The 17190-nt window shown below is 35.5% G+C and overlaps 1 protein-coding gene across 1 annotated transcript in view; it reads left to right on the top strand.

Annotated features, from left to right (window-relative positions):
* The window catches only part of URI1 (URI1 prefoldin like chaperone), a 72730-nt gene that overhangs the window by 29450 nt on the left and 26090 nt on the right, over positions 1–17190 (top strand). Inside the window, exons 3-4 of the mRNA XM_030820280.1 lie at positions 12450–12528; positions 13506–13641. Coding sequence (XP_030676140.1) covers positions 12450–12528; positions 13506–13641 — 215 coding nt within the window. The remainder of the gene's footprint in view (positions 1–12449; positions 12529–13505; positions 13642–17190) is intronic.

Here is a 17190-nt window from a genome sequence, read left to right as displayed (position 1 = left end):
AAGACCAAATATGTGGTTATTTTCTATATAACAAGTCTAGTGAGCAGTGACAGAAATACGACATTTACTTCATGGCAGGTTCATGTGACCCTCAATTTCACTTTTCAGTTTTTTAAAACCCTCTAAACTGTAGAAGCTTAGCATATTTGCCTACACATATCTTGAAGTAATATAGTACTTTATACATTAAAAATATTATTTTTTTCCAGTTAAAATTTGCATTTTCCTCTGAATCATTTCTGGTTTGGTTCAGGAAACAGACTTTTCGCTTTTAATGAAGATCTATATTGCTCAAATCTGAATGGCCAGTAAATTCATCAATTCATTATATCAAAAAATTGAAACCAAAGTGTCACCATTTCCCTGAAAGCCAGGAAATTGCTGTTTGGGAGAGTCGTGGAATTCTTGTGATATTTTTGCATTCTCTTAATTCCTCAAACAATGGTTGAGTTTCACCATATGCCAGTATTGTGCTGCTGTTTGGAATTGAAAGACCCTGCCATAGAAGGATTCATAGTCAGACATTAAACAGGGAAATCACAATAATTTTGTGCTATGTGCAGAGATAGGAAGCAACTACAGGAGTTCAGAGGCTGGAGCCGTTCTTAGGATGTCTCACACACTACTTTTAAAAACATGTTGCTTTAATTCTTATTTAACCCTTGGTATTAGCCTAGTTTAAAATATAATTTCTGTTAAGTTCCTATTCTTTATGAGTACACACCAGTATAATAAAGAAGAACAAAATATATGGTTTGAAAAATACATTCTTAATGCTAGTGATGTTTATGCTTGTTTGTATAATTTTTAAGGGATTCTTTAAGGAACAAGTATATGTATTCTAGGTTCAGAAATAATCTAAATTGGTTTTTGTTTAAAAAAAATGTAGGACAGGGAGTAAAAATTTTTATAGAAAAATAGGAGTGAAAATGGTCTGGGACCACGGGATCTACCCAAAAAAATCTTTGAGAAAATTAATTTAAATCCTAGAACTTCAGTGAACTAAGAAATTTATAATATTTGTTTAGTTAATAACAGATAAAAAGGAAAGATTCAAGCCTAATGGATGAGAATTTGTACAACATTATTTTAGAGCTAATAATAATGGTTTTCAGTTTAGTGAGGATTTAAAAAATGTTTTTGAATCAAACTTTTTTTCTTTATAATCCCTTTTAACTAACTCAGGAAATAAGGTATTATGAAATCCACATACTGTCATCTCCTTGAAGTATGAGGATACTTCCCACTGTTTGGTCCACTAGTGGCTGATTATTTTGTTTGTGGATTATTTGTAATTTTCTTTTTAATTCTTCCTTAAAGAGCATGGCATTTGGAGTCACAGACCTATATTTGAATCCTGTCATTTACTAGCGTTTTGACCTTGAACAATTATGCTAAGAGTCTCAGTTTTTTGTTGTAAAGTGATGATGATACTACTTAACTCACAGGGTTGTAGTGAAGATCAAATGAGATCATGTCTATAGAACACCCTGCCTGGCACTCAATAAGTATTAATAGGAGCCCATATACCTCTTTTGAAAATTTTAATTGTCAGACAAATAAAAAGCCAGTGCTTTTAAATATTCGTGAATATTTAGTGTTCATTGTTTTTTGTCATGATGGAGAGAGAGTTGGGTTTTTGTGAATTACTGTTACAGCTTTACATTAATATTTTTAAATCACTTTTTGGTATGAATAATTTCAAATGAAAGGTGATAGAGTAGTATAGTGAATCCTCATGTACTCAGCTGGCTTTGATAATCATCAACTCATGATTTTCTCTAAACTCTTTTCATTTCAACATCTTATCTTGCCATCTACTCCTACCTCCAATTTTTTTTTAACTTTTATTTTAGATTTGGGAGGTACAGGTAGAGGTTTGTTGCAAAGGTGCATTGCACGATGCTGAGATTTGAGGTATAATTGAACCCATCACCCAGATAGCATAGTACCCAGTAGGCAGTTATTCTGCCCTTGCCCCTGCCTTTTCTCACCGCTCTTGTATTCACCAGTGTTTATTGTTCCCATCTTTATGTCCATGTGTCCCCAGTGGTTAGCTCCCACTTATAAGTGAGAATATACAGTATTTGGTTTTCTGTTTCTGCATTAGTTCACTTAGGATAGTGGCCTCCTGCTGCATCCATGTTACTGCAAATATTTCTTCTTTTTTATGGGTGTGTAGTAGCCCATAGTATATATGTATCACATTTTTATTATCCAGCTCACTGTTGATGGGCACTTGGATTGATTCCATGTCTTTGCTATTGTGAACAGTGCGGTAGTGAACATACAGGTGCACGTATCTTTTTGGCAAAATGCTTTTTTTTTTGGGTGGTCTATATTCAGTGATGGGATTGCTGGGTTGAATGGTTGTTCAGTTTAGTTCTTTGAGAAATCTCCAAACTGCTGTCCACAGTGGCTGGACATTCACACTAACAGTGTAAAAGCATTCCTTTTCTCTGCAGTCCTGCCAACATCTGTTCTTTTTTGACTTTTTAATAAAAACTATTTTGACTATCCCACTTCCAATTTTGAAATGAATCTAAGCCATATCATTCCATCTGGAAATATTTCAGTATATATCTTTAAGAGACAAGAAAGACTATATGTTAACTTTTTAAGATTTAAATGAAAAATATTTAATTAGACAATACATTCACATGTTTCAAAATTTAGGAGGTATGAAAGGATGTAAATGATGTATAGGTTCCTCCTAACTTTGTCCCCTAATTCTCAGTTCCGTTTTCTTTTTCTTTTTCTTTTTTTTTTTTGAAATGGAGTCTCACCCTGTCATCCAGGCTAGAGTGCAGTGGCATGGTTTCGGCTCACTGCAACCTCTGCCTCCCGGGTTCAAGCTATTTTCCTGCCTCAGCCTCCCAAGTAGCTGAGATTACAGGTGCATGCCGCCATGCCCAGCTAATTTTTTTTAGTATTTTAGTAGAGACGGGGTTTCACTGTGTTGCCCAGGCTGGTCTCGAACTCCTGAGCTCAGGCAATGCACCCGCCTCGGCCTCCTAAAGTGCTAGGATTACAGGTGTGAGCCCCCACACCCGGCCCTGTTTTCTGGAAGCAGCAGTTTTTTTTTTTTTTTTTTCCAATTTCTCATTAATCTTTTCAGAAATGGTTTGCATAATGTAAGTGTTGTGTATGTATGTGTGTGTGTTGTGTGTGTGTATTTATCTACATGTTTATATACGGCTCCCATCCTTTTGGACAAAAATGAAATCAGATTGTCCCTGTTCATTTAATACTATACCTACCCTATATCATTAACTAACTGTTCCTCTTTACCTCATTCCATACATTTCACTGTGTGTCAAACATTTAACTTTTAGGATTACTAAATGAGACCTGGAACTATTTTTGTTTTAAATAAATAATTGCTACATCACTGAGAGTACAGCTCTGTAACTCAAAATATATCCTTGCTAAGATGATATATCTGTTATTTTATTGCTCCTTAGTAAAATTACTGCAAAACTTAGTGGCTTGAAACAACCACCATTTACTTGCACATGATGCAGTGGGTGTGCATGTTAAGCTGGGCTCACCTGTGTGGTTCTTCTGCTAGTCTTGTCTGGGCTCACTGCTTTGGTTGCAGCCAGTTGGTGGCCAGGTCAGCTGTGTTGTCCAGAATGGCCTCACTCTCAAGTCTGGTGGTTAGTGCTGTTGGTTGAGCCTCTGCCTCCATGTTCTCTTTTGTCCAGCTTACTTTCCGTGGGCATCTCAGAGCAGCAAGAATGGAAGCTGCAAGGCCACGTTATGTTGGTCAAAGGAAGGGCCAGCGCAGATTCACAAGGTGGGAAGATAACACCCACCCATTGAGAGGAGGCGTGGAAAAGAATTAGTGGTCATTTTTAATGCACTGCAATGACTTTATTGAATAGGTCCTACACACACAAAAAGGCAGTCTCCGTCCTTTATGTTGACTGGTGAGAATGAAATGAAATAGTACATGTGATGCCTGGAAGATCATCTTTATGTTAGGCGTTACTTACAATCGTAAATCGTATGCATGTGAGTTGTAAAAAATTTATTGCCTTGCTTCCTTTATTTTGAAAGGATTTTTGGTAAAGGTATCTTTGAAATTACGTGAAGCAGTCTTAAATATAGAAGAAGATACTTTGTTCAGGTGTTTAATTTTGGAAAGAATACTTTAAATTTAGACATAAAAGTTCCAAAACACTTTGGCATGTGAGTTTTGAGAGAGTCTAAAGCAAATACTCGACATTTATTTATTTTTCAAAGGAAACTGGACAAAAATAATTGTTCAGAGGAAAAGAGTAACTAGTTTCTGTTAGAATTTATAGTTAAAGTATATAGTAGGAAATAACCAAGAAAGCATACCTGTATAGGTAAAAATCTCAGGTGAAGATTTGATTCTCTCTCTCTCTCTCTCTCTTTTTTTTTTTTTTTTCTGTTGGAGCTACTCTTTCCTATCAGTCGGGATGGAGATACCTGTTTTATGCACACATTGTATATCTGTCTATGTGTCTCATGTTTTTGAGGCATTCCTTGTGTACAGAAGCACTGGGAACTGTTTCATTGTAACAATGCCATGGTTTACAGTATATTTCGTATGAATACCTGAAACTGTTTTCTTGAGTTGCTTTCACATGCTATATAAAATTTATTTTATTATGTATAATATGTGAAATATTGATCTGCATACCTTTAAAACTTGTAAAAGTCAATGACTTTGTTCTACAGCGTTAGGTAGATTTGTAAACTGTGTTTTTCAGAGTCTGTATTTTACTGACTACAAAGTTTTCAGTCACTGTTTTGTAGAGGGCCTTCTGTTTGGGCTTTTTCTTTATGTTATTTTTTCTTTTTTTTCCTCTTGAGTGGAGCAGAGAGCAACTTCCAAACTTTCTGGAGATTTTACATGTTTTTGTTGTTGGAGTTTCTGTAGTTGTTTATGAAAGTCTTAGGTATAAGGGGGAAGAATCATATATGTCAAATCTTGTCATTCTTTAGGTTTCTGAACAGTTTTAAAAAATGGTGTGAATTAGTACATGCGCTAGTGATTAAGTAAGTTTGGAACTCGTGTGTGTAATGTTTCAAAGCAAATTAAGAGGCAAAAAAAAGAGATTCAAGTTGAATGTTTAAAGAATTTTTTTTAAAATCTGAGTTAGGTTTTTAAATGTTTATTCTGAATATAAAATGAATGCATGCTTAATTATGTAAAAGTTGAAATAAGAAAGGAATAAAGATAAATTTACTCATAATTGTAAAGAGAAGCTAATTCTCTCCCTGTTTTTAAAACGTTTCCTTTTATTCCCTCTAGCTTCTTAATTCTGTATGTGTATTTATGTGACTAAGGTCAAACTGTAAATGCTTTTTTCTTTTCCTTCTCTTTTTAAAGAGTTAAATGATTTTTAACTTGTAATTAGAATTTATTACTTGTAGGAGTCCTCAAGCTTTTATATCATGTTTTTGGAAGCAACCAACTAGTTTAATATTTAATGCACTTCTGAAAATGAAAGGAAAACTTACATGTTATAGGAGAGTTTTTTCCCCCTGAAGAGTTTTAAACTATTATTTAAAAAAATCCCTAATCACATTTCATCACCTAGAAGAGTCTTTGATGACAGTGTGTTTCCAGTGTCAATACGGTTCGGTTCAGTTTCCCATGACCAGCTCAAGTCCAGTATCTGACTGAGGCAAAGGGCTCAGGGCTTACTGCTTTGGGCACACCTCATGATTTTTTATCTTTGTCTCAACTGTATTAGGTTTGAAAACTGTACTTCTTTGTATTTTTAAGTTTTTTCATTTTCCATTTTTTTATGAAGAGTAACATCCAATAAAACTCTTAAGCACAGACTCCTGTTTGAGGATGAAGATGTAAATATTGCAACGACCACAGTGCTTGTCTGAGAAGCGCATCACTTGGTGATAATCCTGAGTGCTTGTTCTTATTTTGAGAAATATAAGTCCAGATTCCACTATACCAAAGACAGATTGGGGTGGGTATCAGTGTAAGACTTGAGAGAAATGTAGGCTGTGAAAAATGGAGGCATGCCTATAATTTACTTTTTACTAATTCATATTGAACTCATGACCAAATTGGTGTGGGTTTTCACATTTTTCTTTTGTTGTTAAGTCAATTGATAATTTTGAGGATTTTAAATATTTGGTAGGTTCAAAACCAGGATTGCTATTTTTCACTGTTGTAAAACATCTTGAGAAACTTTAACCCGGAGGGATCTATGATTGGGCCTCTGCTGAAACTATATGTAAAATATGAGTCCTTTCTCTCAGGAAGAGTCTAGAGTTTTTCTAGTTTCTCATAGGGATCAGTGACCTAAAAGGGTTTTTAAATTGCTACTGTAGTTAAGAAAACCCACAAAATTACTTTTTTCTAAAATATGCTTTAGAAAGAAAATATAGAAAGTGTAAAGTAGCAAAACCTATGAATTATGGTAATATTTAAGTAGAAATTTGCACAAACTTTCAAAGCTTAAGTCAGCTATAAACTCATCACACCTTTTCTAAAAGGTCCTTTCCTTTGATTTGTAATAGGAATTTATATTAGTTATAGAAAATGGAAAATAAAAGGAACAAAAATTACGTATAAATTCATCAGTAAAAATTAACTAGGCACTTTAGGATATTTCTTTCAAACTTAGATGAATGTGTTTTTACATAATTTTTAAGATTTTTTACTTTGAATTCACATCTCATTTTCTTAGAGTAAAAGATTAGTAATGAATGAAGAAACAGGCACTTGTGATAACTGACAAGTCTTCAAACACATGTGTATGGTTATTGTAGAGAGAACAGTAGAACAAATTTTTCTGTCCAGGCTTACTATGTATATCCATTGCACTCTGTTTTCTCATTGTTGAAAAGTTAAATTGAAGAAATCTGGTAGAATGTTAGCTGCATCTCTCTTTAGATAATTTTGTTTCATTGACTTGAAAAATTACGTTTTTATATATGGGTTAATCTTGGTATCTATGTCTAATAGTAACGTTTTCTGATGGACTCATAAAATATAAAGAACATAGATTATTTCATCAGCATCTTCTGATGACATAAATTCCTTGGTATAATAGAGTTATAAAAAAGGAATATACCACCATTCTGCCTGAATTTTGTGGTACATTTCAGTTACTTATATCAATTGAAATTACTAAATATTTTGCCATGACTATTTAGAAAAAAAGTCTAATGCTGTTGATTTAATTCAAGTACCTTTAAATTTTCCGTGAGGAGTGGTCCTTTTCCCACCAAATTGCATAAAGCATAACAATATAGATCCCTTTTTCAAGAATTTTTAAATAAAATGTAACTTTATCAATTTGTTTAGATTGTTTAAAAGGATACTTTGAAAAAAATATCATTATTTCTTGCTTTAGTAACTGGAGGACATCTCTTTATCTATATAGAATCCATGCCCAAACTTAATATTCCTCTATTTTCTTGATTTTAGAGGTGAAAAGCCAGGCATCCTTCAAGCTAGTGGATCTTTGACAAAGATGCATTGCAAAACAATCAACAAACAATCAGAAAGGCATGCTATGTGTGAGTGATGATCCCTGCAGCATATGCCATAGGCTTGTTGTAGAGGAGCTGCTCAGTAAATGGTGGATTCAGTTGAAACAAGGCTTTTTTGGATGCTTAATGGGAAGTTGTAGGGTGGGTATGCTGGACTAAAAATGATTTCTAAAGAAGGTTATATATTTACTTGTACACCAGAATCTTTGGTTTTTATCGTTTCTTAAATTAAAAAATAAAAATTTAACTCTGTCCCAGGTTAACTCAGATGTTAACACATATAGAATTTTTTTCCTTTTTCCCCCAGTTAGGCATCTCACGGTATTTTCTGCTTGTCTGTTTAGGATGTTAGGTAGAGGAAAAGAGAATGATAGAAGATTTTTTCTTTAAAAAAAAAAACAAAAAACTGGGCTGGGCATGGTGGCTCACGCCTGTAATCCCAGCACTTTGGGAGGCCGAAGTGGGCGGATCACAAGGTCAGGAGTTCGAGACAAGCCTGACCAACATGGTGAAACCCCGTCTGTACTAAAAATACAAAAATTAGCCGGGTGTGGTGGCGCATGCCTATAATCTCAGCTACTCAGGAGGCTTGAGGTAGGAGAATCGCTTGAACCTGGGAGATGGAGGTTGCAGTGAGCCGAGATCATGCCACGGCACTCCAGCCTGGGTGAAAGAGTGAGACTCTGTCTCAAAAAAACAAACAAACAAAAAAAAAACTGGTTCAATGTTAGTATTTGCTGTCTATTTTAACTTCCTACTTTAAAGTAAAATTAGCAAAGTCTTATTGTTTCAACCTGATTTATCTCCGTTTTTTATTATTTAAAGGTTGGAGTCTTTATCACTGGCCTCAAAGGATGCAGACTTTTTTTTTTTTAAATAGAGATTTTTATTTTTGTCAGTCACTTTTAAGAGGATTAAAAATGTTGATCCCTTTCATATTTCCTCGTCCCTTTAAAAATATTCTGTTATGACAGATTTCAAACATACGGAAGAGTGAATCTTGATCACCTATCTGTTTGTACCCTAATCCGCTAATCCATTTTTTTCTGATGAATTTCAAAGTAAGTTGTGGACATCTGTGTATTTCACCCCTAAATACTTGAGCATATCCCTCATTTAACTTGATTTCTCTCTTACTTTCTACAATTTTATGCAAATGAGCTGTTTCCCATGGGATCTGTCTTGAGCTTAATCCTTTAAGGGTAAGGCTAACCTGTGGTTGTGTTAATGGTCGTCGCTGCTACCTATTTTTTTTTTTATTTCCTTAAAACGAAAGGTACTCTCAAAAGGCATATTGCACATGATTAGCAAGATTCAGAAGAAAGTGGTTAAAGTTTCTTACATGCCTTATACCTATGCTTTAGTTCTTGTTTTCTATAAGGAATGTTGCGTGAGGATATTGGAAAAAAATTTAAAATTAAGAGTTTCAGGTGGAACCTGATCTATAAGGATCCATTATGTTGAAGCCAGAGAAGCAAGTCTAGCTATTGTAAGTAAGTAGGCTGGAGAGGTGTTTCTTAACTCTATCTGGGTTTTGTTTTCCATTTGAAGAAAAATTATTTTAAGCAATTACCATTTTTGATTACTATAATGACTCCTGTGTCCAAAAATTAATTACGTTTCTAATAATTAAAATAGAAAAAAAATCTGTTCAAATTTTGTTATAAATAAAGACCCCAGACTTACCTCAGTAATGCATTAGTTCTTAGCATAACTTTTGTATTTTCTGTTGCATAGGCTTTGTGATCTTTAACAGGATTATTTAAGCCTGAAATAATAGAGAGACTATTTGGAGATCACTGTTTGACTAAGCCCTGAACATTTCCACAAATGTAGCCTTTAGAGAGAGAGGGTTCCTCAAGCTGTAGTTTCTTCCAGAGACACTACTTGGCTCCTCGTGGCCTCCCTTCATAAAGGATTTCTGCATGGGCTGCATTTTAAGTGATCTTCTACTTTTGTATTTTTAGAAAATAATTCAAAATTTATAAATAGCAACTCTAATCTTGAACTGCTCTCCAGTGTGTCCGCATTTTTGTTCTAGAGCGAATTATTAATAAGTTGAAAACTGATTATATTTGACTCGAAATATTGACATTGATCCCTGCTATTACCTGTTGTTGAACCTACTGTTCTTTTAATGTACAAAATAGATGTTTTGTGAGGAAGTTTTTTTTTCTCCTAAGCATTGTTACCAAAATAAGACTTATTGAATGGTAACTTTAATACTAGCTTCTTAATATTCATAGAAACATCTATATCTAGGCTGGTGTATTTAGTCCTTGAGCATTTGCAGAATTACTTATCTGAAACATAAATAAGCTGTTAGTGTTGTGTTATTAATAGTGAGTGTTGACTGTGTAGGCACTGTACCAGACAATCCTATGGAGACATTCTCCCATTGATTGCTCACACCAGTCCTGTTTCCAAAGCCCCTGAATGGTTACATTCAGCTGTACTGTCTTTCAGCAAGTTATACTATTTGTATCAAATTGGTTGGTGAAATCTTGTGGGTATAGTCTTTCTTGAAAGTTTTGGAATTGATGTTTTTTGATGCTTCATGGAAAAAATGAGTTTTGAGTTTTGGAACCAAAATAGTAGTTGCTGTATGCTGGGCAGTGTGTTAGACCTTTTATATTTAATTCTGTTGAAACTGTGAGATAAGTATTAGTCCAATTTTGCCATTGAAGGTACTAAGACTAAGGTGAATTTGTGTAAATTGCAGGTAGAGCTTGGGATTCACTCTCTGGTCTGACTTCAAAGCCATGTTCTTTCTGGTACATAGCCTTGTGCATGAAGTTTTTTGCCATTTTATCCATATAAAAATTTTCTAGGAGGATGATTTTTGCCTTAAACAAAAGAATAAAACACGTTTTGTATTTATTTATAGAAAAGGATTTTTTTGGGGAAAGTTTATAAAAAGCAGTTGCACACTAGAAAATGAGAAAGCTTTCGTGAAGGAATGCAGGTCAGAAAACCTAGCTAGGTTAAACTCGTTGCTTACCTCATCTTGATAGAGGAGATCTGGCTTCTTGCTATGTGGTATTTCTGTCTTCCTTCTACTTTGTCTTCTGTAAGAGAAAAATACTGATAAGTGACATTTATTATAGGTTATGTAAAATAATACATATGTGAAATTCCTTAAGATCTTAAGGCTGAGATAATTTTTTTTTTTATTAATTATGCTACTGTTGCTTCAGGGAACTAAGCAGTAAGCTGAAACCAATTCTGTGATGTTTATAGTGCAGTCATTTATATTATCTGGAGAGTTGTTACCTACATTGCAGTTTATCCTGATTTCAATTTGACAATGTCTACATGTTCTTTTAAATTACTTGCTGAGTTGGTGAATTTTTGTTTCTGTTATTTTTAAAAACTGACAACATCCTTCTGCTTAAAAAAAATTCAGTGCTGTAGTTTTGCTTGCAGCCTGTATCTTAGCAGGTAACCCTTAGGAAACCCAGTCTCCAGAGAAGTTTGAAAACGGGCATCTTGGCATAGGCTGCTGCCTGGTATTACTCAAAAAGAAGGGCTTTTCATTTCCAGCAGGTGTTAAGAGCTGAGTAAGGCCCATAGCATGGAAATACGATCATCTCTGCCCCTACAGAGTTACATACACCTTTTGGTTGTTTGAAATTACTTATTTGGTAGCTCTGTTTGATGTAACAAGAAACAGACTCCTAAGCCAAGTTGAAATGCCTTTTGTATTATCTCTACTTAATGTCTTCTACCCCCAGTTGATTCTCTCTTACCTTAATCACATTATTATGAATAATTGAAGAGCTGATGACACATTTTTCAGCCTAAGGTTTTCTGATGAGGACTAAAGCATCTGATCAAATTTCATGTTCATGATTTCAACTTCACAGCCAGTATCTATTCACTCAAAAGCTTTATTAAATCTCTTCTTTCGGCCGGATGTGGTGGCTCATGCCTGTAATCCCAGCACTTTGGGAGACTGCGGCGGGGGGATCGCTTGAAGCCAGGAGTTCAACACCAGCCTGGCCAACTTGGCGAAGAAACCTAATCTCTATGGAAGATACAAAACTGGGCGTGGTGGCATGTGTCTGTAGTCTCAGCTACTCAGGAGGCTAAGGCAGGGGAATCACTTGAACCCAGGAGGTGGAGGTTGCAGTGAGCTGAGATTGTGCCATTGCACTCCAGCCTGGGCAACAGAGACTCTGTCTTAAAATAAATAAATCCCTTCTTTTTTCATCTTGAGTCCCTTCTTCTCTCCAAACATCAGGCCCTCTTTTACTGTCTCCCTTAATTTTCACATTTTATTTGGTCCAGACAGTCTTGTATCTTAAAAAACAGTAATTCTCAAAATTTGAGTATTCTGCTTCTAAATGCCAAAGTCCCTGAAGAGTCTTAATTCTTCAATAAATGTATGGTAGAATAATGCCATTGCTAAACTGTATAAAAACAGGATTTTAAAACTAAAAATAAAACCACATTAATCTTTAATTTGCTAAAATTAGGTTTTTGATTAGCTTGTTTTATGATACCTGGCCTACTGGGCCTCCCAAAGTGCTGGGATTACAGGCGTGAGCCACCACACCCCACCAAAAGAAGAGATTTAATAAAGCTTTTGAGTGAGGCCAGGTGCGGTGGCTCATGCCTGTAACCCCAGCACTTCAGGAGGCTGAAGTGGGCGGATCGTGAGGTCAGGAGTTCAAGACCAGCCTGACCAACGTGTTGAAACCTCCTCTCTACTGAAAATACAAAAACTAGCCTTGCATGGTGGCACACACCTGTAATCCCGGCTACTCAGGAGGCTGAGGCAGGAGAAATTGCTTGAACCTGGGAGGTGGAGGGTGCAGTGAGCCAAGATCACGCCACTGCACTTTAGCTTGGGCGATGGAGCGACACTCTGTCTCAAAAAAAAAAAAAAAAAAAAAGAAAAAGAAAATTCGTTAGTAATTTGTGTATTTGGTGTTTTCTGTCAACAGGAAGAAGGTAGATGATGACTATAATGCCCTTCGAGAAAGACTCAGCACCTTGCCTGATAAATTGTCTTATAATATAATGGTATGTTTGGTGTGTTTCTTTTAAAGTAATAGTTGTTTCTTGTAAACATATTAACAATGTGTCGGCTCACGGAATGCCAGGCTGATGGACTGTGTCCGAGGTAACTACGTAGCAAGGAAGATTTGTTTTGTTTTACTTTATGAGAATACAGTAATTGTAGTAATTGTTGGTATTTACCTTTTTTTTTCAGAATATATATGGTGACATAAATGACATAAATAGCACAAAATTGGACATATTTCAAATGGAAACTTACTATATAAAAAATGTAATTATGACAGAAATATGGCACTAAGTCGTTTCTTGTTAGCCAGAACAGGAATAGGCCATAATGTTTTGTAATTCACAGAATTAAACCTTAGGACATTGATTTTTGTATAAAAACGTGCTGCTAATTTTTGTTTTAATGATCTTCACATCGACATAGTGATCTGTTCATGAGCCCTGGATTAGAACCTTTCATTGCATGGATATTCTTTCTTATGAAGACTTTGTTCTTTTATACTAGTCCTAGTATTTTGTATATATAGCTAGATAGATCCATTAAAGTTATTTGTTTACTAATTCCTGCTTTGCAAAAATGGCTACTTCATTGAAAATAATTTTTAATTTTCTTTATCAAAAGTATTTTGCATTGACAGTGTTTCACTACTAGTTGCTTTCATTTAGATTTGCAAGTGAATGAAAAGTATAAACATGCCGAGACAGTACTACTTTCTTTAAGAGCAGCTATATGTAAATATGGTGTGGAGTTATTTTCCTGTTTTAACATTGATTTATGAACATAAAGCAATTTTCTTTAGATTTTCCTAGTAAAATTTTAATGTAATGTTGAATTTCTGTGAAGCTGGCATTTTATTTTTCCCAATGTATAAATAAAAAAATTCGGTAATATAAGGCTTTTAATGCAAAGTGTTTTATAAAATGTATTTTTCAGTGTTTTATGTTTTTTCCCTTTTTTTTTTTTTAAACAATAGGTACCATTTGGCCCTTTTGCCTTCATGCCAGGAAAACTTGTCCATACTAATGAAGTCACTGTTTTACTGGGGGACAACTGGTTTGCAAAGTGCTCAGCAAAGCAGGCTGTAGGTTTAGTTGAGCACCGGAAAGAACGTAGGTACCCATTTTAAATGATGTTTCTTTGTTGTATATGTATCCATTCACAGATTGCCAAGCTGAAGGGCTGTTTCTTACCAAAAGTACCTTCCATGATTTATGAATCCAGGCTGTTTGTGATTCTGTTGAATTGTAGGTAGTTTGAGCAGAACTAACATTTGAGAATGAGCTGGAGAATGGAGCATCTGGTTTGGAAATGTCACCTACATTGGCATGTTTTCAGAAGTTACAAAGTTTCAAAGTCATTATGTGATTTTGTAGTTAGAAGTTGGGAAGACATAAAAATTGGAGTCATTTTATACTTTATAATTTTTTTTTTTTTGGTTGCTGTTATATACTTACTTTTGCACTTAATACTTTAGTACACAGAAATAATGTGTTTTCTCCTTAGTGAACTAAGAGAAATAACCTATTTACATAAGTAGACAATTCTTAAAAATGCTTTTTGGTTTGGAAAAAAAACATATTTTCATTTGATAGAGGAGACCAGGTGTGAAAAGGTGCTACCTAAAACAACACCCTTATCATTTTTCAGTTGTTTGAGTTCTCTGCATCCCTTTATTAAGGCAGCTCTTGAGTTTTATTTATCCGTGCTATTATCTGTAGGTGTATAGAAGCCTACATACACACACACAGCACACACTACACATTTTGCAGCTGGATGAGCTAGCTTGGGTTCTAGCTTAGTTATATTTTAAAATTAGATTCAGTTTATAATCTGTTGTTATTTCTACAGTACATATTTAGATTGAGAGTATAATATCCGCCCTACCTGCTTTTTAACCTTTTAGTTAAATGTGTATTTGAAAATAAATGTTGGGAAGATCCTTTTGTATAAATAAGGTCATACTAAACAGAAAACAGCTGAGTTTTCTAAAGCTGAACTTGATTTCACTTATACATGAATGAGTACTAGAGAACTCATTTACTCAGTGAAATTCTGGAAACTATATTTGGAGACTCTAATTGCAAATCAACTCCTATAAGTTTATAATTGATATATATTTTGATCTTTTGTGACACTAATCAGAATCTTATTGTTAGGCCTGTATGTAATTTCTGGCAATGATAAATCTTTTGGCTTTGCTGCATTATTTTTGTCATGTATATTAGTGAAAGAGAATGGGCATACTTTTTTCTTAAAGACCTTACTGAAGACGAAGCCTCTCTTTATATACTGAAGTAGCTCTGATGTTATGAAATGAATCCATAGCCTGCTGAAGTTTGTTCACGCTGATTTTCATATTTCAGTGAAAAAAATCTTTATAGTTAGTTATAACTTAAAATATTAATGGGAATACTTTTACTACAATAGAATAGAGCTCTAGAGTAGAGAAACATGTTTTCGTAAATCACTTTCTAGTAGTTAAATATGGTTTTGGAAAGTGACCAAACATAGATGACTTTTGGGATCAATATTTATCTAAAATAATTTTCAAAGTACATATTTCCTGTTACAATAAATTCTGGGCCGGGCGCAGTGGCTCATTCCTGTAATCCCAGCACTTTGGGAAGACAAGGCAGGTGGATCACCTGAGGTCAGGAGTCCGAGACCAGCCCGACCAACGTGGTAAAACCTCGTCTCTACTAAAAATACAAAAATTAGCTGGGTGTGGTGGTGTGTGCCTGTAGTCCCAGATACTTGGGAGGCTGAGACAGGAGAATCACTTGAACCCAGTGAGCTGAGATTGTGTCACTGCACTCCAGCCTGAGCAACAAAAGCGAAATTTTGTCTCAAAAAAAAAAAAAATTCTGTAAAGCTCTTTTATTCACATGGTTTTATAATTTATAATTGAAGAAAATACTTAGGTATATTGTTGTACTTAACATTTATTAAGAAAAGGTACTTTATTTTTCTTAAGGCAGAGGAAATATAACCAGTTAAACACATAGTCATCTATGTCATGGTTGACTGGGGTAATTGGGGGAGGTCTGAGTTACAACACGTGTCGTGATTTGTTTAGCCAGCACCACAGTCAGGACACAGAATAGGATACAAGATACTGCTCTTAGGACTCAGCTCCTATCAAAACCTCCCTCACACTGCCCCTTCGTGGTCACACCCTACCGCTGCCTCTAAGGATTGACGACCTCATGTCTGTGTCTTTTGAGACTTGCTTCTTCACTTGCTGTAACGCCTCATCCAGGTGGTTCTGTGTATTCAAAGTTCATTTCTTTTATTGCTGAGGAGTGTTCTATTACATGCATATCCATTAAATGCACGTACAGCAGTTTTTCCATTCACCTTTTGAGGGACATTTGGGTGCTTCCATTTTTTTGGCGGTTAGGAACAGAGCTGCTGTAAGCCTTTGTGTAGAGGTTTTTGTGCGAACATACATTTTTATCGCTGTTGGTAAATACCTACAAGTGAGATTGTTAGATCATATGATAAGTGTATGTTCAATTTTTAAGAGACTACCAAGCTGTTTTCCAAAGTGACTGTATGATTTACATCTCTTTCAGCAGTGTGTGAGAGTGGTATCTTTGCGTCTTTACCAGCCCTCAATATTGTCAGTTTAAAAAGTGTAGCCATTTGAATAGGTGTGTAGTGGTTTTAATTTGCATCATTGCCTAATGATGTTGAGCATTGATTCATGCACTTATTTTATCTTTGTGTCCTCTTTTACCTGTTGAACTCTTTTGCCCATTTTTAAATATTGGGTTATATCTGCTTTTTTTTTTTCTTATTTTTTGAGATGGAGTCTCACTCTGTCGCCCAGGCTGGAGTGCAGTGGGGCGAACTTGGCTCACTGCAACCTCAGCCTCCTAGGTTCAAGCAATTCTCTAGCCTCAGCCTCCTGAGTAGCTGGGATTACAGACGTGTGCCACCATGCCCGGCTAATTTTTTTGTATTTTTAGTAGAGATGGGGTTTCACCATGTTGGTGAGGCTGGTCTTGAACTCCTGACCTCAGGTGATCCACCCGCCTCAGCCTCCCAAAGTGCTGGGATTACAGGCATGTGCCATCGCACCTGGCCTGGGTTGTATATTTTCTTTCTTTTTTTTTTTTTTGAGATGGAGTCTCACTCTGTCACCCAGGCTGGAGTGCAGTGGCACGATGTTGGCTCACTGCAACCTCTGCCTCCCGGGTTCAAGTGATTCTCCTGCTCAGCCTCCTGGGTAGCTGGGATTACAGGTGCGTGCCACCACGCCTGGCTAATTTTTGTATTTTTAGTAGAGACGGGGTTTCACCATGTTGATCAGGCTGGTCTTGAACTCCTGACCTCATGATCTGCCCGCCTTGTGGTCCACCCACCTTGGCATCCCAAAGTACTGAGATTACAGGTGTGAGCCACCGCACCTGGCTGTGTTGTATATTTTCTTACTGTTGTTTTGAGAGGTTTTTTTTTTTTTAATATATTCTGGATTTAAGCTCTTTGTTAAATAGGTGATTTGCAAATATTTTTTCCCACTTTGCATCTTGTCTTTTCATTCTCTAAACAGTGTCTTTCCAGAGCAAGTTTTTAATTATAAAGTTCAGCTTTTAGCTTTTTTTAATGGATCATATGTAGGTGTCATATCTAAGAATGCTTTACCTAACCTTAGT

This window comes from Nomascus leucogenys, chromosome 10 (assembly GCF_006542625.1).
Source record: "Nomascus leucogenys isolate Asia chromosome 10, Asia_NLE_v1, whole genome shotgun sequence".
Lineage (NCBI taxonomy): Eukaryota > Metazoa > Chordata > Mammalia > Primates > Hylobatidae > Nomascus > Nomascus leucogenys.
Note: the sequence above shows the minus strand (reverse complement) of the source record. Positions and strands in the feature narration are given on the sequence as shown.